This window comes from Natator depressus, chromosome 13 (assembly GCF_965152275.1).
Source record: "Natator depressus isolate rNatDep1 chromosome 13, rNatDep2.hap1, whole genome shotgun sequence".
Taxonomy (NCBI): domain Eukaryota; kingdom Metazoa; phylum Chordata; order Testudines; family Cheloniidae; genus Natator; species Natator depressus.
This window is the reverse complement of record NC_134246.1, coordinates 35,269,683-35,281,490: the sequence shown is the minus strand read 5'-3', so window position 1 is coordinate 35,281,490 and position 11,808 is coordinate 35,269,683. Positions and strand designations below refer to the sequence as shown.

At 39.9% G+C, this 11,808-nt stretch overlaps 2 protein-coding genes across 2 annotated transcripts; one reads left to right on the top strand and one right to left on the bottom strand.

Moving 5' to 3' along the window:
- The first annotated feature begins 5,106 nt into the window (after positions 1-5,106).
- Positions 5,107-6,069, top strand: LOC141997754 (olfactory receptor 6F1-like). Its single transcript, XM_074970169.1, has one exon. It carries the CDS (start codon positions 5,107-5,109, stop codon positions 6,067-6,069), a length of 963 nt encoding a protein of 320 aa, XP_074826270.1.
- Positions 6,070-10,482: 4,413 nt separating this feature from the next.
- On the bottom strand, positions 10,483-11,445 carry LOC141997753 (olfactory receptor 5V1-like). Its single transcript, XM_074970167.1, has one exon. The coding sequence runs from the start codon at positions 11,443-11,445 to the stop codon at positions 10,483-10,485; it is 963 nt and encodes a 320-aa protein (XP_074826268.1).
- Between the last annotated feature and the right edge of the window lie 363 nt (positions 11,446-11,808).

Sequence of the window (11,808 nt, the reverse complement as noted above, 5' to 3'; positions counted from 1 at the left end):
GGCTCTGCCAGGGTCAGTCCTGGGTCCAGTAGTATTCAATGTTTTCACTAAATGACTTGGATAATGAAGTGGAGATTATTCCCATAAAATTTGCAGATGACCCTAAACTGGGAGGGGTTGCAAGTAATTTGTAGGGCAGGATTAAAATTCAAAATGACTGTAACAAATTAGAGAATTGGTCCAGACTTTGCAGGATGAAATTCAAGGAAAACAAGTGCAAATTACTTTGCTTAGGAAGGAAAAATTGAATGCACACCTACAAAATGTGAGTTAAGTGGCTAGGTGGTAGCACGGCTGAAAAAGATCTGGAGGTTATAGTGGATCACAAATGTAGTATGAGTCAACAATTTGAGGTAGTGGCATAAAGACTAATGTCATTCTGGGGTATATAAACAGGAGTGTGGTATGCAAGACACGGCAGGTCATTGTCTCACTCTACTTGAAGCCTCAGCTGGAGTACTGTGTCCAGTTCTGGGTGGCACACATTAGGAAAGATGTGGACAAATAGGAGACAATCCAGAGGAGAGCAACACAAATGATAAAAGATTTTGAAAACTTGACCAATGAGGAAAGGTTAAAAAAAACAGGGCATGTTTAATTTTGAGAAAAGAAGCCTGAGGGGGACCATCCTAAGAATCTTCAAAGAGGTTAAGGGCTGCTCTAAAGAGGATGGTGATCAATTGTTCTGCATGTCCACTGAAGGTGGCAGCAAGGAAGATTTAGGTTAGGTATTAGGAAAAGCTCTCTAACTTTAAGGGGAGTTAAGCTCTGGAATAGGTGTCCAAGGGCAATTATGGAATCTCCTTCATTGGAGGTTTTTAAAAACGTGTTGGGCAAATAGCCGTCAGGGCTGCTCTCGGTTTACTTCTCCCTCCCACAGCGCAGGGAGATGGACCAGCTGAACTCCTTGAGGTCCCCTCCCACCTTACATTTCTATGATTCAGTTACCAGAAACGGAACTTTTCAGTTTATAAAAAAACCAAAATTGCTTCATGGAAATACATTTTTTGATGAAGTCTCCATGTCATCAAAAAGACAAGTTTCCATCCAAAAATGTTGAAATGGATATGGAAATGTTTCAAGGATCACTAATGAATTAACCTCTTGAAATGTACTGGGTCAATAATTTAGCTGCAGCAAATAGAGAAGGATATATATATATTGCTAGCTGGCTTGTGTGTGTGTGTTCTTTCAGTGTGCTGTTCCAGCTCTGCGCAGAGAACTGGTTCAGCAGACCTCGAAAATACTACCCAGTGTGGTTAAGTGCTGCAGGCTGGAACGTCGTTGCCTTAGTAAAGCTGTGCAGGCTGCCCAGTGCTTCTGTCCTTGGTTATTATTAACAGCAGATACGGCAGCCTCCTCCTTAAGCAGAGCTCGATGTTACTCATAAAGAAAGACCACAGACACGGTTCGGTGACAAAGGCACTCAGCCAGCCTTATTGCCCCTTAGGGACAGTATGAACGCCCTGGCTCTGTGGTTACAAGTACACTAACACATGAGTGCTTAGTAGCAAGGAATGGATCAGTTGGTAGTGAGAGTTTCTGCCATCCCCTAGGCCACACAAAGAATTAAGGCAAAGTATCCTGACATTTATAGACTAAGATAGACAACTAACCTACGCAACTTACACACCACGTTATGTATTAAATGCCATCTGTTTGTTACCTCCCCTTGTTCCTAATATCTTAGACCCAACATCCTTACTCATTGATTTATCAGACCATCTTAGCTTGTACTAGATTGGGATATATCTGTAGTAGCTGGAATATATTTATGTAAATATTTAATGTCTAGTATGTTAGCAACAACTTTGCCAAGAAGGTCAGACTAATGGAGCCTCTACCCCAGTATCTTGTCTTCTGATAGTGGCCCATGTCAGAAGCTTCAGAGGAAATGAACAGAAAAGTACAGTTTCAAGTGATCTATCCCTTGTTGTCCAGTCCCAGCTTCTGGCAGCTGGAGGTTTTGGGATGTCTAGATCCTGTTTTGAGATCAGGGCAGAAGGCACAGAAGTGGGATTATGAACTCTTATGTTCTATGCCCAGTTGTCTTTGTGATTTGGACAAATCACTTCACCTCCCAGACTTACTTATGCTGTACAATGGGAACAATAATACTTGCCTAGTCAACCATTCACTCCACTGTGCCTTCAGTCAGACCTCTAGCATGCCCGTGTGTTTTGTGGATGAATAGCCATTCTTTACACACTGCAGCTGTAAAGAACTATTCGGGTGCTAAGTATTATTATCTGTCTAAGGATGATTTCAAACTAACCTACTGGAGGAAGGACGTTGCAGTTGGGATTCTTAAAGAAGCCTGAGGGAGTTCATCATCCAGCTTCCACTGAATGTTCCCAACCACTGGGTACCTGACCCCCTTAACCCCTTTGAAAATACCTGGCTACAATGACAATCAATCATTTATTCTTTCTGCCATAAACTGAGGTTTCTCTCAGTTCAGGGACAGATGGCCTTTACAGAATGTGGCAAAGTACATGCAATAGTGGGGTGGGTTATAGGTTGTTTCTTAAGCATTTGGTATTGGACAGGGCTTGGAACATGATTTCTAACTATTGTTCTGGTCTAGCCCAGACTGGAAATGTTTGAATGGAGCTGAGCCCAGGAGAGGAGAGTGGAAGAGGGGGGCTGTTATGTGAAAGGGAAACTGGCATGCCATTGCACTGTACATCTGGGAAGCTGTTTCTTTGTTGCATGTCCTCTACTTGTTTGTCTGTCTTGTCTTCTGGATTGTAAACTGTTTGGAGTAGGGATGGTTTCTAGGCTATGTTGTTGCAGTTTCTAGCACAGAGAGATCCCTACCATAGGTGGGACCATAAAATTCAACCAGAAGACACATAATCAATAATAAACAGAATTGCTAGTTTCTAATGTTGTTCCTTATTGCTGAGAATTTGGGGTGAAGGTCTCAGAAAGGACTAAGCAGAGCCGACCAGAAAACAAGATTTCCCTTTTGTGAAAAATGTCACAGTTTCACATTTTATTTCCATTGCAATATAGAACAAAAATGAGAATCAAACTTGGTCCTCTACTGTGACAATGGTGGACCAGATACTATCTTCTGCCTAGGCCCCTAGGCCTCACTAAACACTGACAAATGCATAGCTGGAAACCAGTCTGCTCACCTGGGTGTTAACTTTGTTCAAATAGATGTTAAGTTTATAAGAATGTACTTAACGTTTGGATTTTATTAAATGCTGGTGAGTTGCTGAATGCTTCAATCTCACTTATAATATCTGAATCCCATCTTATAAGGATTTAAGTCTTTGCTTTGCAACTATGAAAGTGTTTGCTATTAATCTGGAAACCCCCACAGTCTGGAGAGGAGCATTACCAAGTGTGAACTATGAGTTTATCAGAAGAGGTGTCACCTCCTGCCCAACAAAAGAAGGCCTGTAGACACCAGATGAACCATTGTGTAACATCAGTGGGCAAAATACTTTGTTGATTGCTCTCCCCACAGCCATGAAGAGGGGACGTGCACAAAGCCTAGTTCCCTCACAGTTTGAACTTTGGAGTAAGGGAATAAAAATCCCTGACCTGAAGGGACTGGATCACTATGTTGCGTGGCATTTGGAGAGGACAATATTTCTAAACATAAGCAAGGGATTCCCAAGCTGCTTACCTTGGGTTGGCCCTAAAGGAGATAGAAAGCTGGCATATTACAGCAGCTTCTATCTCCTTTTGAAACCTAGGACTGTAACTCATTTGGAGTGTATGTTTATCTGCCTTAACCTTTCAAATAATTCTCTTATTTCTTTTTCCTAGTTAATACATATATAGTTCGTTTATTATAGGTTTGGCTGCAAGTGTTGTCTTTGGTGTGAGATCTAAGGTGCAATTGACCTTGGGTAAGTGACTGATCCTTTGGGACTGGGAGTTACCTGAATATTATTTTGATTTTTGGTGTAAGGCAAAGCTTACAAAGGCAAGCTGGCCTGGGTGGCAAGAAAGACTGGAGTGTGCAAGAGGACTGTCTGTGACTTCATGGTAAGGCTGTAATAGTGCTTGAGGAACTCATGCTTGATAACTGGTCAGAGAAATCTAAGTATAGAACACACAACCAGTTGTGGGTTTGTGTCCTGGTTGGTCACAGTCTGCCCTGAGTTTGGCCCTCACGTTAGTGAGCCAATCCAGACAGCATAACATCTACATCCCAAACAAGTGCCCTAACCACTAGGCTAGAGAGCTTATTTCGTTTTCAGGTTTTCATTTTGATCAGAAATTCCATGCTGGAACTGAGAAAACATCCTGATGAAATTTTCAGCTAAACCTGATGTTTCCTTGGTATGCTTGCCAGAGGATGTTGGGAAGGCCAAGGCTATAACAGGGTTCAAAAAAGAACTAGATAAATTCATGGAGGATAGGACCATCAGTGGCTATTAGCCAGGATGGACAGGGATGGTGTCCCTAGCCTCTGGTTGCGAGAGGCTGGAAGTGGGCAGCAGAGATGGATCACTTGGTGATTGCTTATTCTGTCCATCCCCTCTGGGGTACCTAGCATTGGCCACTGTCAGAAGACAAGATACTGGGCTAGATGGACCTTTGGTCTGACTGAGTTTGGCCATTCTTATGTTCTTATGTAAATATTTCAGTTTTAACAAATTGGAATTTTTCAATGGGAAACAGTTTTGTTAAAAAAAAAATTGACAAGCTCTAGGCCTAAGTGACATAAGTCCCACTGAAAGTCAGAAGAGTGTAAGTGACTTAGGAGTAGAAATCCTAGAACTTTCAATGGGACTTGTGAAAAAAATGACCACTCTGTCCTGAGCAGAGAGCAAAATTATTGTCAAGGTGAGGCATGAAGAGAATGGGCCAAATCCTGAGGCTTTCTCAGGGGGGGTGGAGTCGGGTGGATGAGCTAGATCATCAAGACAGAAATAATACCATAGTGGCAGCCACCCACTGCATGCTTGTGGGCCTTAGACAAATGTTGAGTGGAAGGATGGTGTTGAGTAGCATGCATTTTTTCTTCTCTTCTCTTAGCTTTAGTCCCAGATTTCTAGAGTCTGCACTTTAGCACATCCAAGCCTGTCTTCAACATGTTTAAATGTCTTATGATCTCTCATGTCTTGACAGATGGACCTCATGGCTGGGACAGAAATAAGAAACCAAACCAGTGTGCAGGAGTTCATCCTCCTGGGCTTTCCTGGCACTTGGTATTTTCAGATGTTCCTTATTGTGGTGTTTTCTGTTACGTACTTCCTAACCATTGTAGGGAATGTGTCCATCATAGCCCTAGTGAGGACCCACCCATGCCTACACACTCCCATGTACTTCTTCCTCTGCAATCTCTCCTTCCTGGAAATCTGGTACACCACAGCATGTGTCCCCAAGGCTATTGGCATCATGCTGGGCACAAGCCAAACCATCTCTTTCACTGTCTGCCTCCTGCAATTGTTTTTTCTCCTCTCCATGGGCTCCACAGAATGTTTTCTCCTGGCCATCATGGCCTATGACCGCTATCTGGCCATATGCCATCCATTGCGCTACAGCTCCCTCATGAACAGCACCTTTTGTGCTCAGCTGGCCCTTGCCTCTTGGCTGTGTGGTTTCCTGGCTATCTCTGTGCTGGCTGCTCTAATATCCACAGTGTCCTTCTGTGGCCCTAAAGGCATCAATCATTTCCTTTGTGACATTGATTCCTTGATAGCACTCTCCTGCACAGACACGCGCTTCGTTGAGCTTGCAACGTTCATTGTCTCAATCATTGTTGTCGTGATCTCATGCGTGATAACCCTGGTCTCCTACATTCACATCATCTCCACCATCTTGAGAATCCCATCATCTCGAGGCCGGCAAAAGGCCTTTTCCACTTGCTCTGCCCACCTCACCGTTGTGACTCTCTGGTATGGCTCCACCATTTTTCTGTATGTCAAGCCTTCTAAACAGAACTCGTTGGATTTGAACAAAACAATCAACATCTTTAACACTGTTGTAACTCCACTATTAAACCCTTTCATTTACACTCTAAGAAACAAAGACGTGAAGGAAGCCTTGGCAAAGGCATTAAGGAGGATGTTAAGTGGTTTTGAAACACCATGGCTTTAGTAGAATTTTAATCCAAAGGACCAAAAATTTAAATAAAATGTCTGAAGGTCATTGATATAATTGAATATGAGGCAAAAGGATTAAGTTATAGATTTTCAAAGGACAGCCCACTGCTTTTCTCTTTCATTTGAAGGTGGACACCTGCATCCTATCTCAAACCCAAATGTAACAATTCCTTAGCGTACGTCTCTGTGTCTTTGTTTTACAGCTTTCCTGAATGACTAGAACAACCGGCTATTCACTCACAGATGAGCTCAAGTGGGAGGAGGCAACTTGTTTTATGCTGAAGATTCTGAAATGCTAGGTTTCAGTGTCACTTAGCAGGATCTCTGTGTATGCTCCCATCGTTAAGTAAATTATGCCCAAAGGAATTATGTTCCCAACTCTCATTGGTTGTTAGATCTAGATCAAGCTGCCATTTTCAAAGCAGCCCATGGGAATTAATTGCCCTAAACTTATTGAATTTCAATAGAAGTTAGGTTTCTATCTTTCTTAGCTGCTTTGAAATTCCCTCTTTCACACTCGAGCTCCCCCTCTTATGTTTACCATATAAACCTTGTTTTCCAGTAGTGGGAACTTAAATGATGTCATGGAACTTCAAGGAAGAAGACCATACCAGTTAAAAACTGAACTGGTTTACCGGGGAAGTGGAAGGAGTTATAAAAATTAAAAAGTAAAAATATTATGTAACAAACAAAAGAAAAGGGAAATTGATAGCACTGAGTATAAATCAGAAGTTAGGAATTGTAGAAATTTGATACAGGAAGAAAAGGGACACAATGAGAAATCTTTGACCAGCCGAGTTTAGGACAATGCTAGTTGTTTGTTTTGTTTGTTTGTTTGTTTGTTTAATATATTAGGAACAAAAATATATTGTCTCTTTCTAGATAGAAAAGCTATAATTATAATAAATAATGCAGAAAGTGCAAAAGTGTTCAATAAATATTTCTGTTCTCTGTTTGGGGAAAACACATTATATTGTCTTTTCATATGACCATGAAAAAACTTTCCCTTCCACTAGTATTTCAGGAGGATGTTAAACAGCAGCTACTAAAGTTAGACATTTTTATCAGCAGGTCCTGATAACTTGTATCCAAGAGTTTTAACAGAGCTGTCTGAGGCACTTCTAGGACTCTTAATATTTATTTTCAGTAAATCTCAGAGCACTTGGTGAGTGCTAGAAGATTAGAATAAAGCTAATGTTCTGCCAAATTTTAAATGGGTAAACAGGATGTCCTAGGTAATTATAGGCCAATCAACATGACCAATCTCAGGGAAGATAATGAAGTGATTGAAATGAGACTCAATTAATAAAGATTTAAAGGAGGATAATCAATGCTAATTTACATGGCTTTATGGCACATAGATACATTCAAGCTAACTTGATATGTTTATGTGTGTATAAAGTGTTTGGTTAATAAAAGTAATATTGTCGATGTAATATACTTAGACTTTTCTAAAGAGTTCGACTTGGTACTGCAAGACTTTTTGATTAAAAAACTAAAATAGTATAAAATTAACATGGCACAGAAATGGATTGAAAATTGGCTGATAGGTATCAAAGTGTACCTGTAAATGGGGAATTGTCATCTAGTGGGTGTGTTTCTCGTGGGGTCCCCAGACCAATCACTTATTAGACCTACAATATTTAATATTTTTATCAATTACCTAGAAGAAAACATAAAATCATCACAGATAAAGTTTCTAGATGTCAGGAAAGTTGTGGGGATGGGTAAAAGAAAAGAAGTGCTGAGAAAGCCTTTGGCTGTCTGGAGTGGGAGTATCTTGGACAGATTTTGGTAAGATATCGTTTTGGAAATCAGTTTTCTAAGGGCATATTAGTCCTGTATATTCAACCTGGAGCGTCTGATTTTGTTAATGGTCACAAGTCTCCACCTTTTAATTGGTTATGGGTACAAGACCGGATTGTCTCCTACCCCCATATTGTTTGCATTGGCAATAGAGCCATTTGCAATAAATGTGAGACATCTAGGTAATGGATATCAAAGCATCTTCTGGTATAGAACACAAAATAGCTCTGTATGCTGTCGGTGTCTTATATTTGCAGGATCCAGAAGCCTTGTTAAAGATGACTTTGGAAATTGGTCAGATATCAGGCTTCAAAATCAACTCTGAGAAATCTGAACTTTTAGGAATGAATATTCCTGAAAGGGTCAAACAAAGTATTGTCAGCCATGTACATTTAAATGGGTAAAAGCGTTTTTAAAGTATTTAGGAATAAATAATTGAGGAGAAACATAAAAATCAGTGTAAGGCAAATTACCCTCCACTATGGAATAAAATAATAAAAGATTAGGAGGAATTGAACAAATATGAATTTTTTTTGCTAGGCAGGGCAGCTTCAGTAACAAAGACTGTCCCCCCCATACGTTATTATTTTTGTTTCAGTGCATCCCTGTTGGTAAGCCTGACATGACATTAAAAAGATGGCAGGGTGTGCTATTAAAATTCATATGGAAACATAAAAGGCAAAGGGGGAGTTCTAAAGTTCTGTATAAACCTATAAAGAGAGGTGGATTACCTTTCCTCATTTGGCTAATTATTATTATGCATCACAATTAAAAGACGTGATCATCTGGGCTAACAATTTGTTTTATCCAAACACTGGATAAAAATCAAACAAGGCTGGAACACAAATATAGCTATTTATATTAATTGTTGGGTTAAAAAGAAATTTAGGTCATCAAAAAAAATTTAAAATCACCCATTCATCTAGAATACTTCAGCAGCTTTGGAAAAATTCCAAATTTGTTTTAAGTTTCTGTTGCTGAGGCCAAGGCTTTCATTAATAATGAAACAGCTTTCATTAATAATCAGGAATTTATCCCTAGAATATATCAAAGTGAATATTCATAGAATCATAGAACTAGAGGTTATCTAGTCCAGTCATTGTGTCTAAGAGTTGAGATTACTCAGTTCGGACAGCTGTTCCTGAATCCTGATTTGAAATCAAACCAAAAGAATGTAAGAATGTAAATAACATAAAGATCCTGTATTTTCAATATTTACAAGTCAACCATTTTACTGTCTAATCCATGTCTATTTAGCCTTTTAACCACATTTGACGAGCTGAATCAGGAGCAAGCTGGAACAAAATGTTTAATTTGTAAGATACATGCAGTTTTGTTTGAAAAGGATGTTAATAAGAAAACAACCCAGATAAAATGATGGGAGAGGTATTTGGATGTGGAGTGAGTGGAAATTGACCTGGATGAGTGGGTCTGTACACAGGAAAGAAGATATACATCTTCAATTTGTGTAGCTCATAAAGAAAATGCTTATGAATTAATGTATGCATGGCATTTGACTCCAATCATGATCCATCACATTTTTGCTACTAGGAAGGCATACTGTCAGACAGGTTGCAGGGAAAGGGGAACATACTTGCACATGTTATGATTGTGTATAGGAATTAGATGATTTTGGGAGGAAGTAATTAAAGAGATTCACTTTATGACAAAATGCCAGCTTCCCAGAGATCCCCTGGACTTCTCACTTAATGCTCTAGTAAAGGCTTTCCATTTTAAACAGAACAACACATTAATTTCTTTTATTTAATTAATAGCAGTAAGACTCTATATTGCACAATATTGGAAAAATATGATGTCTCCTCCTATGGAACTGGGATATTGTCAAAAATGGACTGTCCTTGTAATTGAAAAGCTTTCACACCAAGTACATACACAAGAGAAGCACCGAAGAGAGGCTAGGTATTGAGAAATTTGGTCACCCTTTTTAATGTACTCAGAGTGGAGTTAGACTAGATGACCCTTGTGGTCCCTTCTAACCCTACGGCTCTATGATTTTGGGAGGAGATGGGCTTCCCAGCCAGCAGTCCAGAATCTTGAGCCAGGTTCTTTGAATATTAACCTGACCCTGAATAAGTAATGTATAATGTAATAAGTTAACGTTTTAGTGCAACTTTGCCTTAATAAAAAGTTTCAAAAAAGAAAAATATGTTAGTAGTATTCACAGAAGGAAATGTTCAGAGATCATAGGATTGTTTCTGATCTCTTGAAAAAGACATGTAGACATGTCTCAGCTGTTCATTAGAGCCAATCAAATGGTAATTGTGAATGGAATTCTTGTCTTCCTCCATTGAGTTATTTGTGAATGTATGTTGATTTCTTTGAATGTTTTGCCAAATAAATTGGATGGTCAATTTATTTTGCCTATGGGTTGTTCTTTCATGAGCTGGTCATTTTGACTCTTTTTTTGAAATTCACACTTGATCGCTAATATCCATTCCTAATTTTGCTTTAGAGACATGAAATTTCTGAAAGCATTCCTTATACCTGCAGACCTTTTCAGGTCTTCTTGACCTCCTCTCTACTGAACCTCCAGAACATCTGAGATGCTAACTGCTCTCTGATTTCAGTCACTTGGGTCACCTTATGGGATATTGCTCTTCTTTAGGAAAGTGAACACTTTGCTTCCAACCTTTCGCAGGGCACCCTTGACCTCCTTGTTCCTCAGGCTGTAGATGAGGGGGTTGAACATGGGAGAGATGACTGTATAGAGTAGGGAGAAGGCCTTGTTTAAAGCTGGTGACAGGTTTCCTACAGGGACTCCATAAACAATAATGATGGTGCCATAGAAAATAGAAACAACCAGCAGGTGTGAGGAGCAGGTGGAAAAGGCTTTTTGCTTCCCAGTGGTGGAAGGGATCCTTTGAATGGTCGAGATGATCCTATAATAGGAAGTCAAGGTTAGTAGAAATGGGACCAGGGTCACACAGGCAGACACTGTGAAAGACAGAAATTCAACCAGATGGGTGTCAGTACAGGAAAGTTTTAACAGAGGCATGAAATCACAAAAGAAATGGCCAACCTTGGAAGCACAGAAAGGCAATGTAAAAGTCAAGACCATCATTGCTATAGGAGTCAGGAAGCCAGTTATCCAACAGCCAGCTGCTAGCTGAAGGCAAACCTTAAAGTTCATAACAGATGCATAAGACAACGGATGGCATATTGCTAAATACCGATCGTAGGACATGACTGATAAAAGGAGGCACTCAGTGACTGCCAAAGATCCAAAAATGTACAACTGGGCTACACAACCCATGAATAAAATCACTTCCCTCACTCTAAGGAAACTTCTTAGCATCTTGGGGACAATGGTGGTGGTGTAGCAGATCTCCAGGAAAGATAAGTTACCCAGGAAGAAGTACATGGGGATATGTAGATTGTGATCAGCTGCTATCACCAGAACAATTACGATGTTGCAGGACATGGTTATGGTGTAGATGAATAAAAATGTCACAAAGAGTAAGGGCTGCATTTCATGGAAGTCTCCAAACCCCAGAAGAATGAATTCTGTGATGGCTGTTTGATTCTCTTTTCCAATTACACCCATATTCTCCAACTAAAGAAAAGGAAATGGACACAGAGGAAAATTAAGTAATTCATAGATTTCAAAATCAGAAGAGACCATTGTGATTATCTAGTCTGACCTCTTGTATAACACAGGCCAGAGAACATCACTAAAATAATTCATTTTGAACTAGAGCGTATCTCACATAAATGTTATTATTCAACGGAACCTAGTCAACTACAATCCCCTTAAAGGAAGTACAGGTGACAAGAATATGTTTCATCTGAACCAAACCCCTAGCCCTAACCCTAGAAATAACAAGAATTAAAGAGAAAGAATCTCAACACACCCCATACGCACATCCAATAGCATCAGAAAATATGGGGGAAGTTTAGTAGGATTGTT